General features: G+C 44.4%; 1 protein-coding gene across 1 annotated transcript; it reads right to left on the bottom strand.

Moving 5' to 3' along the window:
- Nucleotides 1-5,194: 5,194 nt before the first annotated feature.
- On the bottom strand, nucleotides 5,195-5,989 carry LOC125517228 (glycine-rich protein). Its single transcript, XM_048682414.2, has one exon. The coding sequence runs from the start codon at nucleotides 5,903-5,905 to the stop codon at nucleotides 5,429-5,431; it is 477 nt and encodes a 158-aa protein (XP_048538371.2). The 5' UTR covers nucleotides 5,906-5,989; the 3' UTR covers nucleotides 5,195-5,428.
- Between the last annotated feature and the right edge of the window lie 11,320 nt (nucleotides 5,990-17,309).

A 17,309-nucleotide genomic window follows, 5' to 3' on the forward strand; every position in this document is an offset into this window, starting at 1 on the left:
GCGACGAACTCCATCTCTTGAAGACTCTGAGTTCTCTTCCTTTGCTGCAACTGTGAATGCCAGAGTGATCGAGGATGAAGACGATGCTACTTCACCGCCACCTCCTTCAGCACGCTTCGACACTGCTCCAAGTTCTTCTGCACCGCCGAACACCACCGACGACCCTGCTGCTTCACCTACTCTTCATGGGAACGAGTAGATGCTCTATGTCTTCAAACCTTTTTGGTCCTTACTGACAAAAGGGGAAGAAGCATATGAGTTTGATAGTCTTCAGGCGGGTCCATATGGGCGGTTGCTTTATATTTTGCTTCGTGTTTACAACTCTCGTTTTGATACATTTGGTTCTTTGAGTTGTAACACTTAAACTCGATGGTCGTCTGCTACTTATTTACCACTTTGTGATGCGATGATAAATTCCGCATGTGCGACGATAAATTCCGCACTTAGATCATTTTGCAGACGTACATTTTCCATTATGCATGTCATTATCTTCACATACCTTCTCATGCATAATGAATTGTCATCATAAGTTGAAGAGGATCTCCACGAGTATAACCTGCCATGTGCATTTGCATTCCAAAAGCAAATTACTTATATGCACATCTTCAGGGGGAGCCCTTGCAGCTTATGAAGACAATTCTTTATACTTTTCCAACTTCACATATTATATTCCCCGTTGAAAACTTCAACTAGTTTGTCATCAATCACCAAAAAGGGGGAGATTGTAAGTGCATCTAGTGCCACCCCTAGTTGGTTTTGGAGTATTGACGACAAACCTAGTTGAGGGACTAATGTGTTTGTGAGAATTGCAGGATAACACAGGTAGAAGTCCCTCATTGATTCGGTTTTCCTACTAGAGATGACCCCTAAAAATATATGAAGACATTGATGTCAAAGGTGGTATATGAAGATATTCACGTCGAAGACTATGACAAGAGAAGACATCGCATGAAGCCTATGGAGTTCGAAGACTTAGATCTTTCGTAGTTCTTTTTTCTTCTTTGTTGAGTCATAGGAACCACCGTACTGTTAAGTGGGGTCCAAGTGAACCAGTCAGAATGACTGAAGTGATGCTTAACCAAAACCTATGTCTTTGAGTGAAGACTGTGAGAGCAAATCTTGTCCAGAGTCGGACAAGTCAGCTTTGCTTGTAGCCCAAGTAAAGCTGCCGCGTGAGTTGAAATCTGACGGTTGGAACACGTGTCAGTTCCTTAGTGACCCAGGGTCATTTCGGACAAATCAGGTCAGGTTGCCTAGTGGCTATAAATAGCCCACCCCCTACAACCATAAACGGTTGGCTGCTCATAGTTAGAGTACGGCTTTTGTCGTTTTGAGAGCAACCCACCTCGAAGCCTTTGAGAGAGAATTCCTTGCGAGGATAAAGCCCTAACCACCCAGTGCCAAAGAGAGTTAGGCATCACTTAAGTCTTCTTGTCTGTGTGATCTGAAGACTTATTACACTTGAGGACTGTGAATCCTCCAGCCGGTTAGGCGTCGCGTTCTGAGCATCCAAGAGCCATTGTGGATCGCCGGTGAACAAAGTCTGTGAAGGTTTGGGAGTCTACCTTGAAGACTTACCAGAGTGATTGGGCGAGGTCTGTGTGACCTTAGCTCAAGGGGAATACGGTGAGGACTGGGTGTCCTGAGCTGCGTGTTCAGGACTGGGTGTCCGGGACTGTGTGTCCTCAGGTTTAAATACCTAGCCGCCCTAACCAGACGTACAGTTGTCACAGCAACTGGAACTGGTCCAACAAATCATTATCTTCAACGAGTCACTGGTTTCATCCTTCCCTTCCCTTTACTTACTGTTGGTCCTTGTGAAGTCATTGTATGATTGCACTATCTTTTGTCTTCACTGAGTGACTGCGTGTTCTGTTTGGCTTCATAATATCTTCCTACGTTATCCTTACTACCTAGCTACTCTTAGTCATTGTGCTTTCACTTCATTGAATACTTGACTATGGTTTGCCTACTGTAGTCTACCTTCCGCTGCATGGTAATAGGTTTATTTCTATCGTTTGTCTTCAAAACTTTCACGTTTTGAAGACTTTCATAAAAATCGCCTATTCACCCCCCCTCTAGTCGATATAACGCACTTTCACACCGACTTGTGCATGTAGTGCTGGGTCTGATAGTCATATGGAAATCCAACATATAAGATCCAAATCTCCGGGCCAAAAGTGGTGAGCCGCATGTTAAGCGCAGCGTCATGAGGAACAAAAGAGATAATCGTGTGCTCATCCGCTTGCATCTCATCTAGTTCAAAGGTGGTTCCGACGACAGAGTCTCTAACTAGGGAGTCATCAAATCCAAAAATACCAATCCCTAGAGGGTGATCTTCAACTTCAGTAGGGAAGAAGTGAGACTCATGGAGCAAACCTTGGATTGTATCTCTGAGCGCTTCTTTCTGATGCTGTGGGATGAACCTGTTGGCCTCAGCAATGGCCAGGAAGTCATGGCGCAAGGGAGGCACCGCGCTGACCACCATGTCCGATCGCACCTTCCGATCAGGCGGGCCGAGCTCCACCGTCATTCCTTGCGGCAGGTAGGGGACGATGTTGACGGGGAAGTTCGCCATTGTTGGTGTGGGAGGGAGGAGCAGAGCATGCGCAGAGGAAAGCACGCGTGGCGAGGCGGAATGCGTATCGGCAGGGGGTATGGACTGTTTGTTTAGCCAATTTTCTTTGCTGGAGTGCCACCCCTGGATACAGGATGAAGCCACGTGTCCAAGCAAGCCGTAATGAACGGTCGAGGATTGTTTGGGTGGAGTTCTGGGGCGCAAAGTAGGTGAAAGAGGTAATTGCTTGCTAGTAGAAGGAATCCGTGCAGCCCCCGATTTGACTAGACCAAAATCAATTAGCCTCCCATTTCTCAAGTTGGCCGTGGCAGAGCTGCCAGTAAATGGTAGGCAGGGTAATGATTCCATATCAATTAAAGGAGAAATAGGATCCTTTCCTTTGAATGATTTAGCAAAATGATTTATTACTCCAGATGAATGAATATCAGAAACCGTAACATGCTTGGGCTTCCAAAGATAGTGCTTGGCCTTAGAATTGAAGCAGGTACGCTTGGTATGGCCCAATAAGAGACATGCCTCATATTTGAGATAGGACGGGCACTGGAAAAAAAGATGGGAATGTGATCCACAGATAGTACAGTCCCACGAGAACAATGGCGGCCCAGGGCCCATATCGTGTTCAAAGGTGGGCCGAGCAGCACTCACCCGGCTAGCAGGTGGGGGACAGCAGCAACTATCTTTAAGACAGATTGAACAAATCTCGCCTGGGCATGCAGTAGCCAAATGGCCCAACAACTTACAAGAGGAGCACAAATTAAGCCTCCCGTAAATGTAAACCGAGGGAGGGACCGACGTTAGAGACCATATGTTGGCAATATGTGCATCAGAACACCCAAAATGACGTTGGTCCAGAATATGGAAGAGCATAAAATTCGGAATATTGCTCCATGTAGTCTCCTTAAATTGACAACCTACAAATCTGTATTTATTAGGCCTTGGCTAATCTGTATTTATTAGGCCTTGGCTCATTAAATACATAATTCCCCGCGGTAAAGGGTGATTTGAAAGTCCCAAAGATGACGTCCGAAGACAAGGAATGTGTGTTAATGCCCGCAGTAAATGTCTGGCTATCTGTCTGCCCCGGAATAATCTGCTCCGGCAACAGATTCGGAATATTGCTCCATGTAGTCTCCTTAAATTGACAACCTACAAATCTGTATTTATTAGGCCTTGGCTAATCTGTATTTATTAGGCCTTGGCTCATTAAATACATAATTCCCCGCGGTAAAGGGTGATTTGAAAGTCCCAAAGATGACGTCCGAAGACAAGGAATGTGTGTTCGGACAAGGAATGTGTGTTAATGCCCGCAGTAAATGTCTGGCTATCTGTCTGCCCCGGAATAATCTGCTCCGGCAACAGAGCTGCCGGCGTTGAGCCGTCCGGTGACGCGGCAAGGCTGGAAACCAGACCCTCCGTAGGAGGAAAGCCAAATTTAGATAAAATCGGACTTGAAGCTTTCAACACCTTATCTTGCTGCGAAGAGAACTTGTATTTAGACTTGATAGCAATAGGAGAACGAGCAGCCACCTCAGGTATGTGAGAATCAAGATGCCATGATGAATCCTTTGCCAAAATACCAGTATTGTTCTGACGGAAAAGACTGAAGTGGCATACAAAATCCGGCCAGACTCTGTCCTTAAGACCATAGATGAAATGCCCAACCTTATTGGACGCCACTGAGAAGCGAAATCTTCTACCATCAATATGTGCCACGTTAAGACCAGAAGGGAGGCCCCCAATACAGCATTGGAGGGCAATAGCAACCGAATCATCATTGAGAGGGAAGCTTGCCGATGAAAAATGCACCACCAAGAACTCTTTGTTCGAACCAGAAGGAGAGAAATGGACGGTAGAACCAAAACGACGACGCACCTGAGCTGCCACGGCAAGGCCGGGGGGAAAATCCCAATGCAGAAGACCTTCCATGATCATCTAGATCAACTAGATCAGAAATCTCCATGGCTGAGTGGTGTGTGGTGGAGGGCAGGTGGAAGGGAGGGGAGGAGAGGAGGTGGGAGGAGCCATCTTCACGAAACCCTATACCGCTCCGTCATATTGGGTATATTGTCATTTGTATAATTGGAAACATTGGCATTGATCAATCTAATAACATTGTCATTCGTCAACCTTTTAACATTGCCAGTTGTCAAATTTTGCAGCTAAAAATCACTAGTACTGTCTTATTTTGCAACTGAAATTCATTAAACATAGATTTCATTCATAAGCAACTGAAATTCATTAAACATAGATTTCATTCATAAATTAGGCAGTCGTTCTTTATACATACAGTTTAACTTACAGCTAAGCCGAACAAACTTTTTCTCAATCGTTGCCAATCATGTACCAAATCACACATTTAGGAGAAATTAGTCATCTACTGGGCCACTTAAAAGAAAAACATTACAGTCCAGTGGCACCACTATAATTCTTGGTTTATACCGTTACATTATACCTTTTTTTAAGTGTATTACCGTGACATTATACCTTTCCACTTGCTGCACGGTTTACAGTTTCGACCATGCAAGTGACCAGATATAGCCACAAACATTTTTCCAAACAAGTATCAATTGCTTGCACCAAACAACTTCTGTATAATTTGCACTAAGCAATCGGTGCTAGTCCAAGAAAATAGAAGGTCGTGTTCATATGTTCTTCCATTTCAATTCGACGAATTTGTTTCCACGGATCGCCAGAAGCAATCAGCAAGGAACAAGGATCCTAGCCCCCCAACCCCTAAATTCACAGGCACGCACATATATACACAAGCAGAATTCGGGTAGAGGAAGCAGATCCTACATCAGGGGAGAGACCGGGCAGTAGGAGACTGAACCGTCCGAGAGGATCCCCACCTCAGCAGACTCTGGGGACGAAGCGCAGCGCGGCGACGCGGGCGGCGAGAAGCCCCGCGAGCCTCCGCACGGCAAACTGGGTGCAGTTGGAGAGCGCGATGAGGCACATGAGCTCGTAGATCACGCCGAGCGCCACCTCCGCCGCCGATCGGCGGGGCGTGGGGACGTCGGGCTCCGATGAGTCCCAGCCTTGACCAGATCCGGACCCGAAACCATGGTTCCACCCGCCGCCGCCGCCGCCGCCGCCGCTCCCGCCACTGCCGGGTCCGAAAGGGCCCTCCCCGTCATCGCCGCCCGCGCCGGAGATGGTCTTGGAACGGCGGGTGCGCGCGCGACGGCGGCGGACGGTGGTAGAGGCGGAGGCGGAGGCGCGGCGGCTGATGGTGGTGGTAGCGGAGGAGGTGGCGTGGGGGCGGAGGAGCACCGGCTTGGCTGGCGGGGAAGAGCCGGCCGTGGCCGTGGCAGCTGAGATCTCCATGGTTGGTGGCCGGCGGGCTAGGGTTGTGTGTGGAGGAAGGCAGGCGATCCAGGGTGGGGGGAACGTGGGCTCGCGGCTGCCGTGTGGGGTTTGGTTTTCACGTGTTGTGACTGCCAAGGCGACGCGCGGACACGGAAGGAGGAGGGCGCACGGCCGGTCGGTGCCGAGGGTTCGACACTTCCACTGCTTGGGATCAGGCTCACGATCGTTGACAGGGGTTCGTTCGCTGCGGTCCACGGAGGGGCGAACGGCCAAAATGCCCCGGCTGCTAACGTGCACAAGAACGCAATGTGTCACAATCTCTACCTAATTTTGTTTTATTTTATGAGGGACGTTAGGCGTCGGCCGGCGGATTTTTTAAAAATATCCGCCGGCTCGGCAGCCGTTAGATCTAGTGTCAATCTATGACCCAGACGCGTTCTTACAATTGCAACAAGGACGGTGTTGCGAAAACTTTCGCAACAGATGTCATGTTACGGAAATTTTTACAACAAAGCTCATGTTGCAGAAATTTTTGCAACAGTGGTCCTGTTATATAATGTTTTTGCAACAGAGGTCCTGTTGTGAAAAGAAAATTCAAAACTTTTTTGCAACATAGCTCCTGTTGCAGAACCTCATTGTAACACAACATGGGTTGCAAAAAACACCTTGGGTGATAATTCATTGCAGCGAACACACATCGCTTCTAAGCCAAGGAGATAAGACTAAGTGTGGCGTGAAGAAAGACGCATGGCGATTGGAGCAGCGGTGGATGCGACCGAGTGATCCGCCGGTTGATTATTAGCATTTCCCTTATTTTATTCTTATTTTAGTAGAAGGAGACGTTTCTATTGACTACAAAGACGTATGTGACAACTTTATCAATGTCAATATGATTAATAAGTTGTGTCGACTCAGTCTTTCCAAGGTCTCGTACAGATAGAATGTACATGCATGTGTTGTGTGTGTATGTATTTATGAGCGTTTATGTTTGTATTGTATTAAAATAAATTTAAAAAAATAAAGAAAGATATATTTTTCTGATTTTTTGGTTCGTCCAACCATGTATATAACGATTCGTCTGACCCCACAAAACTTTCATCAGTGGCTATTCAAAGTGGTATTAAATTGTGTTACCTTCGTCCTAAATTAATTTTCTTAAATTTTAATATATATGTTAGATACATCCGTATCTAAAAAAAATGAGTAATTCGAGACGAAGGGAGTATCAAACTAGCGATGCTTTTCTTCTATGGGTCAAATAGCAATTTTATCCAGGCCATTTTCCGTGTGGCAGCCATGTCATAAGCAATGAAATCGCTAATTAAGGAGTACTCATTCCAAACATAATTTCCATCTCCCCAGGTTGCGACAAGTGACTGGGAGTTTGCCTTTTTTTTGTAGATCCGTTTATTCAAAACGGTTTACCTCTTAAACCGTGCGTCCAAATCTTGAATTGTTTTCATCATTGGATTTCTCGCGTAGAGATCCTCAAAACTAGATCTCATGTTGTTAGGTTTTGACGAACTTTTTTTTCAAAAAAAAACGGACCGGAAGCATGTTTTTCTCTCTTTCCGGAAGCCATTTATAAAAGCACGACCATGCCTCTCGCGGAAGCAAAATCATGCCTCAAGCGAAAGCAAACTATACTCTTGCGGAAGAAAAAAAAAAGAAAATATGTTTTTTTTTCGTTTCCGAGAGACGCGGTTGTGCCTCGTGTGGAAGCAAAACCATGCCTGGTGCCTCTCGTGAAAAAGAGAAATCACATTTTTTTCCCCATTTTCGAGAGGTACGGCTGTGCCTCTCGTGGAAGCAAAACCATGCCTCTCATTGAAACAAAACCATGCCTCTCATGAAAAGGAAAAAGAATGTGTTTTCTTGTGTAATTTTTTTTCAAATTTTTTTGGTCCAAAAGATAAGGAAGACCGTTGAAAACCAAAAAGCCGAAAAACCTGAGAAAACCCATCTAAAAAGGCAAAAACACGTGTGAAAAAAAAATCGAATGAAGCACCTAGAGCCTAACACATGACGGCGGCTGAGAGCGCGCCAACCCATCCTCAAGTGTCCCTTGGGAGGTCGGGAACGAGCACTCTTTAGTTAGTTTCTCCCTCATAGCAAATTAGAAATAAAAGTAGAAACGAGACCTCCTCGTCAGCGCCCTCTGCGCCGGTTACTGCTACTCGCGCCTGTGCAGAACGCATAGAGGGCCGGCCCAACAAACCTGATGAGGAGAAAAAAGTTAATCGGCTCGTAACCTCCGTAACCAAGACAACAACCACTACCCCAACTCATTCTATTGTCACTTTGGAGGGCAAAAACCGTATATGACCCTTTTTTAGTATGACATTAACATGTACTAGGATATATATATATACCCAGCTTACTATGCGTATTATATTATGATAAAAGTGAAAAAGAATTAAAAGAAAATAAAACGCGAACTTGAAGGAAGTTCACATATTTAAAAAGGTTCATACAAACTGAAAAAAAGTTTATCGGTTTTGAATAAGTTTGGAACTTTCCGAAAGCTCATCGATTTAGAAAAAAGCTTCATCGATTTTGAAAAAGTTCATAAATTTGAAAAGGGCTTAATCAATTTTAAAAATCATAAAATAGAAAAGTCCATCGATTTTGACACAAATTCATCAAATTTGCATAAGTTCAACGATTTTGAAAAAGAGTTCACAAATTACAAAAGTTCATCGAATTTTATAAAAGTTCGCCAATTTTTTTAAAAAAGTTCATCAATTTTTTTAAAAAATCTCAATTTTGAAAAAATAGTTCACAAATTCAAAAACAAATCATCAATTTTGGAGAAAGTTCATGAACTTGAAAATTTTCATGAATTTGAAAAAAAAAACTTCATCAATTTTGAAAAAAAATCACGAATTTGAAAAGGTTTGCCAATTTGAAAAAGTTTTATCAATTTTTCAAAAAAGTTCATGAATCTGAAAAAGGTTTATCAATTTTTCAAAAAAAATCACGAATTCAAATAATGTTCATCGATTTTGAAAAAGGTCATAAATTTGGAAAAAGTTCATGGGTGTTGGGAAAAAGTTTATCTATTTTTTAGAAACAAAATCGCTAATTTGTAAAAATAAAAAAGGTGACGAAGAAAAAAAGGAAAGAAAAGAAAAAGAATCAAAGGAAAAAGAGAGCATGTACCAAATCGCAGCAAGATGGTTATCGCGTCTTACATTGCCCTCGGGTGTCGCGGGTTCAAATTACAACTCATCTCGTGTTTTTGCAGTTTTGAAACAGGAAAAAAATTGAAACGGGACGGCCCATCGCGGTGGAGAGGGGTGTGCGCCCGTTTGCGGGATCTGAAGAAAAGGGCGCTGAAGGTGCCGAATAGCATTTGGCACTAGAAAACCAATCATTTTTTGCTTTTATGGTTTTCTTTAAACACGGCTTGCCTCAAGCCCGCGGATGGCCCAGTTTCATACGTCACGTTGGGCCTCGGCATCGGCCTGCAAGTGAGCACCAGAACAACTCACTTTCTTAGAGTTAATGAATTTTGATTCTACCATATTTTTAAGTGTTGGATATGCATGTGGCTTGAAAATGGCATAGCTGATGCAAGAATTAACATAAATCAGTCTATAAACATTGAGCAGAATGTAAGTCCAAGCCAATGCAATGTAGAACGCATGCCATCGCGGGAAAAAGGTACATTGAGCAAGTTGGCAACATCATATATCTTTGGATATGCAAATAAAGGCACATTTAAGCTTTTGATTGCATAGATATAAAATTAAGTAATAAATGCTCAAGAATGTACAAAACCATAGTTTGGATGAAATGAACAATAAAGCAGTGGGTTAGCAGTAGGCTTGCTCTCCCTTTCACCTTGACCCTTTTCAAGTATACAATTTATTTTTCCTCAACGTGCTTGAAGGAAAACCATAGTTATCTTTGAAGGTTAAAAACACAACAACAACAACAACAACAACAACAATAACAAAGATGATGATGAAGAGGAAGAAGCAAAAAAGTTGTTCTTACCTATTTTTAGCTAACTTCCATTCTCGGAGATACTAAAATTACTACTGAAAACCTTGAGCATAGGAGCAAAAACCTAAAATTATAGCAACACAAATAAGAAAACAGTAAAAACTTTACCTATACAAAAACTTCTTCATCGTCGTTCTCTTCTACCTCTTCTATCGCAAGTCAACTAAAGTGTCTTTCTCACCAATGTTCAACATTTTATCGCACAACTTGGTTTTAGTCACATGCAAGAAGTCTTGCTTACTTTCTCAAGCCGCAATCAAAGAGCCTTTGGTGAGTTTCCATTTTACTTCACCGAAATAACCAAGATGTTTAACATCGTCAAGCTTTCCCACAGATAAAAGATTCAGCCTTATGTCGAGAAAATGCCTCACACCATCAGGCACCGACGCGCAACCTATGTCTGTCTCAATTATTATAGAGCACTTGCCAACAATTGCTATCGAACCATTGTTTGCCATCATCACTTGACCAGTAATGCCACTTTCTGGATGATGTAAAATAATCTTTGTGTGATGTGATATGAAAGGATGCACCTAAATTCACAACCAAACTCATGGCATCATCACGAACAAATACTATAACATTCTTCATCTTCAATGACAAAGTAGTCATCATCTCTTGCAGTCATGGCTGAACTATTTCACCCTTTTGCTCGGTTTCTTTGCATGTTTACCCTCTACAAGCACTCTTTTTTGAATTTCCTACATTTTCTCGTATTGTATGAGATTGCGTAAATAAAGCAATTGAATTATTTTCTCTATTGTTACTTTAATATTGTAACATCCCGTATGTAATTTACTTTAATTGTATTCCAACTCTTGCCGTTTCCGGCACTAAGTTATTTTATTTCATCGTTGTCGGGTTTTTGCCTCCGTGTGTTTTGTCTTTGTCATGCATCTCATATCTGTTGGGGAACGTTGCAGAAAACAAAAAAAATTCCTACGTTTCACCAAGATCAATCTATGGAGTCAACTAGCAACGAGAGGAGAGTGCATATACATACCCTTGTAGATCGCGAGCGGAAGCGTTCAAGAGAACGGGGATGATGGAGTCGTACTCGCCGTGATCCTAATCACCGATGACCAAGTGCCGAACGGACGACACCTCCGCGTTCAACACACGTACGGAGCGGATGACGTCTCCTCCTTCTTGATCCAGCAAGGGGGAAGGAGAGGTTGATGAAGATCCAGCAGCACGACGGCGTGGTGGTGGATGCAGCAGTGATCGCAGCAGGGCTTCGCCGAGCTTCTGCGAGAGGGAGAGGTGTAGCAGGGGAGAGGGAGGCGCCAAGACTTGAGGTGCGGCTGCCCTCCCTCCCCCCTTTATATAGGCCCCCTGGGGGGGCGGCCCTGGAGATGGGATCTCCCAAGGGGGCGGCGGCCAAGGGGGGTGGAGTGCCCCCCAAGGCAAATGGAGGCGCCCCCCACCCTAGGGTTTCCAACCCTAGGCGCAGGGGGGCCCAAGGGGGGGCGCACCAGCCCACTATGGGCTGGTTCCCCTCCCCGCTTCAGCCCATGGGGCCCTCCGGGATGGGTGGCCCCACCCGGTGGACCCCCGGGACCCATCCGGTGGTCCCGGTACAATACCGGTGACCCCGAATCTTTCCCGATGGCCGAAACTACACTTCCTATATATAATTCTTCACCTCCGGACCATTCCGGAACTCCTCGTGACGTCCAGGATCTCATCCGGGACTCCAAACAACTTTTGGATTACTGCATACTCATATCTCTACAACCCTAGCGTCACCAAACCTTAAGTGCGTAGACCCTATGGGTTCGGGAGACACGTAGACATGACCGAGACGGCTCTCCGGCCAATAACCAACAGCGGGATCTGGATACCCATGTTGGCTCCCACATGCTCCTCGATGAGAACCACGATGTCGAGGACTTAATCAATCCTGTATTCAATTCCCTTTGTCAATCGGTACGTTACTTGCCCGAGACTCGATCGTCGGTATCCCAATACCTTGTTCAGTCTCGTTACCGGCAAGTCACTTTACTCGTACCGTAATGCATGATCTCGTAATCAACCACTTGATCACATTGAGATCATTATGATGATGCATTACCGAGTGGGCCCAGAGATACCTCTCCGTCATACGGAGTGATAAATCCCAGTCTCGATTCGTGCCAACCCAACAGACACTTTCGGAGACACCTGTAATGTACCTTTATAGTCACCCAGTTACGTTGTGACGTTTGGCACACCCAAAGCACTCCTACGGTATCTGGGAGTTGCACAATCTCATGGTCTAAGGAAATGATACTTGACATTCAGAAAAGCTACAGCAAACGAACTACATGATCTTTGAGCTAAGCTTAGGATTGGGTCTTGTCCATCACATCATTCTCCTAATGATGTGATCCCGTTATCAATGACATCCCCATGTCCATAGCCAGGAAACCATGACTATCTGTTGATCAACGAGCTAGTCAACTAGAGGCTCACTAGGGACACATTGTGGTCTATGTATTCACACATGCATTACGATTTTCGGATAATACAATTATAGCATGAATAATAGACAATTATCATGAACAAGGAAATATAATAATCATTTTATTATTGCCTCTAGGGCATATTTCCAACAGTCTCCCACTTGCACTAGAGTCAATCATCTAGTTACATTGTGATGAATCGAACACCCATGGAATTCTGGTGTTGATCATGTTTTGCTCTAGGGAGATGTTTAGTCAACAGATCTGCTACATTCAGGTCCGTATGTACTTTACAAATTTCTATGTCTCCATTTTGAACACTTTCAAGAATGGAGTTGAAGCGACGCTTGATATGCCTGGTCTTCCTGTGAAACCTGGGCTCCTTGGCAAGGGTAATAGCTCCAGTGTTGTCACAGAAGAGAGTCATCGGCCCCGACGCATTGGGTATGACTCCTAGGTCGGTTATGAACTCCTTCACCCAGACTGCTTCGTGTGCTGCCTCCGAGGCTGCCATGTACTCCGCCTCACATGTAGATCCCGCCACAACGCTTTGCTTGCAACTGCACCAGCTTACTGCCCCACCATTCAAAATATACACGTATCCGGTTTGTGACTTAGAGTCATCCAGATCTGTGTCGAAGCTAGCATCGACGTAACCCTTTACGACGAGCTCTTCGTCACCTCCATAAACGAGAAACATTTCCTTGGTCCTTTTCAGGTACTTCAGGATATTCTTGACCACTGTCCAGTGTTCCATGCCGGGATTACTTTGGTACCTTCCTACCAAACTCACAGCAAGGTTTACATCAGGTCTGGTACACAACATAGCATACATGATAGATCCTATGGCCGAGGCATATGGGACGACACTCATCTTTTCTCTATCTTCTGTCGTGGTCGGGCATTGAGCCATGCTCAATCTCGTACCTTGCAATACAGGCAAGAACCCCTTCTTTGACTGATCCATTTTGAACTTCTTCAATATCTTGTCAAGGTACGTACTCCGTGAAAGACCAATGAGGCGTCTCGATCTATCTCTATAGATCTTGATGCCTAATATATAAGCAGCTTCTCCAAGGTCCTTCATTGAAAAACACTTGTTCAAATAGGCCTTTATGCTTTCCAAAAATTCTATATCATTTCCCATCAACAGTATGTCATCCACATATAATATGAGAAATGCTACAGAGCTCCCACTCACTTTCTTGTAAATGCAGGCTTCTCCATAAGTCTGCATAAACCCAAATGCTTTGATCATCTCATCAAAGCGAATGTTCCAACTCCGAGATGCTTGTACCAACCCATAAATCGAGCGTTGGAGCTTGCACACCTTGTCAGCATTCTTAGGATCGACAAAACCTTCCGGCTACATCATATACAATTCTTCCTTAAGGAAACCATTAAGGAATGCCGTTTTGACGTCCATTTGCCATATCTCATAATCATAGAATGCGGCAATTGCTAACATGATTCAGACGGACTTCAGCTTCGCTACGGGTGAGAAAGTCTCATCGTAGTCAACCCCTTGAACTTGTCGATAACCCTTAGCGACAAGCCGACCTTTATAGATGGTCACATTACCATCCGCGTCTGTCTTCTTCTTAAAGATCCATTTATTTTTTATGGCTTGCCGATCAACGGGCAAGTCAGTCAAAGTCCATACTTCGTTTTCATACATGGATCCTATCTCGGATTTCATGAGTTCCAGCCATTTGTCGGAATCCGGGCCCGCCATCGCTTCTTCATAGTTCGAAGGTTCACCGTTGTCTAACAACATGATTTCCAAGACAGGGTTGCCGTACCACTCTGGTGCGGAACGTGTCCTTGTGGACCTACGAAGTTCAGTAGCAACTTGATCTGAAGTTTCATGATCATCATCATCAACTTCCTCTCTAGTCGGTGCAGGCACCTCAGGAACATTTTCTTGAGCTGCACCACTTACCGGTTCAAGAGGTAATACTTCATCAAGTTCTACCTTCCTACCACTTATTTCTTTCGAGAGAAACTCTTTCTCTAGAAAGGACCCATTCTTGGCAACAAAGATCTTGCCTTCGGATCTGAGGTAGAAGGTATACCCAACAGTTTCTTTAGGGTATCCTATGAAGACGCATTTTTCCGACTTGGGTTCGAGCTTTTCAGGTTGAAGTTTCTTGACATAAGCATCGCATCCCCAAACTTTTAGAAACGACAGCTTAGGTTTCTTCCCAAACCATAATTCATACGGTGTTGTCTCAACGGATTTCGACGGAGCCCTATTTAAAGTGAATGCGGCAGTCTCTAAAGCATAGCCCCAAAATGATAGCGGTAAATCGGTAAGAGACATCATAGATCGCACCATATCTAATAGAGTGCGGTTACGACGTTCGGACACACCATTACGCTGAGGTGTTCCAGGCGGCGCGAGTTGTGAAACTATTCCACATTTTCTTAAGTGTGTGCCAAATTCGTGACTCAAGTATTCTCCCCCATGATCTGATCGCAAGAACTTGATTTTCCTGTCACGTTGATTCTCAATCTCACTCTGAAATTCCTTGAACTTTTCAAAGGTCTCAGACTTGTGTTTCATTAAGTAGACATACCCATATCTACTCAAGTCATCAGTGAGGGTGAGAACATAACGATAGCCACCGTGAGCCTCAACACTCATTGGACCGCACACATCAGTATGTATGATTTCCAATAAGTTGGTTGCTCGCTCCATTGTTCCTGAGAACGGAGTCTTGGTCATTTTACCCATGAGGCATGGTTCGCACGTGTCAAATGATTCGTAATCAAGAGACTCTAAAAGTCCATCTGCATGGAGCTTCTTCATGCGTTTGACACCTATGTGACCAAGGCGGCAGTGCCACAAGTATGTGGGACTATCATTATCAACCTTACATCTTTTGGTATTCACACTATGAATATGTGTAGCATTACGCTCGAGATTCATTAAGAATAAACCATTCACCATCGGAGCATGACCATAAAACATATCTCTCATATAAATAGAACAACCATTATTCTCGGATTTAAATGAGTAGCCATCTCGAATTAAACGAGATCCTGATACAATGTTCATGCTTAAAGCTGGCACTAAATAACAATTATTGAGGTTTAAAACTAATCCCGTAGGTAAATGTAGAGGTAGCGTGCCGATGGCGATCACATCGACCTTGGAACCATTCCGCGCATCGTCACCTCGTCCTTCGCCAGTCTCCGCTTATTCCGCAGCTCCTGCTTTGAGTTACAAATGTGAGAAACCGCACCGGTATCCAATACCCAGGAGCTACTACGAGTACTGGTAAGGTACACATCAATTACATGTATATAACATATACCTTTTGTGATGCCGGCCTTCTTGTCCGCTAAGTATTTGGGGCAGTTCCGCTTCTAGTGACCACTTCCCTTGCAATAAAAACACTCAGTCTCGGGCTTGGGTCCATTCTTTGGCTTCTTCCCGGCAGCTTGCTTACCGGGCGCGGCAACTCCCTTGCCGTCCTTCTTGAAGTTCTTCTTACCATTGCCTTTCTTGAACTTAGTGGTTTTATTCACCATCAACACTTGATGTTCCTTTTTGACTTCTACCTCTACTGATTTCAGCATTGCAAATACTTCAGGAATGGTCTTTTCCATCCCCTGCATATTGAAATTCATCACAAAGCTCTTGTAGCTCGGTGGAAGCGACTGAAGGATTCTGTCAATGACCGCGTCATCCGGGAGATTAACTCCCAGCTGAGTCAAGCGGTTATGCAACCCACACATTTTGAGTATGTGCTCACTGACAGAACTATTTTCCTCCATCTTATAGCTAAAGAACTTGTCGGAGACTTCATATCTCTTGACCCGGGCATGAGCTTGGAAAACCATTTTCAGCTCTTCGAACATCTCATATGCTCCGTGTCGCTCAAAACGCTTTTGGAGCCCCGGTTCTAAGCTGTAAAGCATGCCGCACTGAACGAGGGAGTAATCATCAACACGTGTCTGCCAAGTGTTCATAACGTCTTGGTTCTGTGGGACGGGTGCGTCACCTAGCGGTGCTTCTAGGACACAATCTTTCTTGGCAGCTATGAGGATGATCCTCAGGTTCCGGACCCAGTCTGTATAGTTGCTGCCATCGTCTTTCAGCTTGGTTTTCTCTAGGAACGCGTTGAAGTTGAGGACAACGTTGGCCATTTGATCTACAAGACATATTGTAAAGATTTTAGACTAAGTTCATGATAATTAAGTTCATCTAATCAAATTATTCAATGAACTCCCACTTAGATAGACATCCCTCCAGTCATCTAAGTATAACATGATCTGAGTTGACTAGGCCGTGTCCGATCATCACGTGAGACGGACTAGTCAACATCGGTGAACATCTTCATGTTGATCGTATCTTCTATACGACTCATGCTCGACCTTTCGGTCTTCTGTGTTCCGAGGCCATGTCTGTACATGCTAGGCTCGTCAAGTCAACCTAAGTGTATTGCGTGTGTAAATCTGTCTTACACCCATTGTATGTGAACGTTGGAATCTATCACACCCGATCATCACGTGGTGCTTTGAAACAACAAACTGTCGCAACGGTGCACAGTTAGGGGGAACACTTTCTTGAAATTATTATGAGGGATCATCTTATTTACTACCGTCGTTCTAAGTAAACAAGATGCAAAAACATGATAAACATCACATGCAATCAAATAATAGTGACATGATATGGCCAATATCATATAGCTCCTTTGATCTCCATCTTGGGGCTCCATGATCATCTTGTCACCGGCATGACACCATGATCTCCATCATCATGATCTCCATCATCGTGTCTCCATGAAGTTGCTCGCCAACTATTACTTCTACTACTTGGCTAACACATTTAGCAATAAAGTAAAGTAATTTACATGGCGTTTCTCAATGACACGCAGGTCATACAAAAAAATAAAGACAACTCCTATGGCTCCTGCCGGTTGTCATACTCATCGACATGCAAGTCGTGATTCCTATTA

The sequence above is a fragment of the Triticum urartu genome, chromosome 1A, assembly GCF_056163025.1.
Source record: "Triticum urartu cultivar PI428250 chromosome 1A, HENAU_Tu73, whole genome shotgun sequence".
NCBI lineage: Eukaryota > Viridiplantae > Streptophyta > Magnoliopsida > Poales > Poaceae > Triticum > Triticum urartu.

What these genes read in the sequence shown, in the direction of transcription:
- LOC125517228 (XM_048682414.2), bottom strand. Translation starts at nt 5,905, where the DNA reads ATGGAGATCTCAGCTGCCACGGCCACGGCCGGCTCTTCCCCGCCAGCC.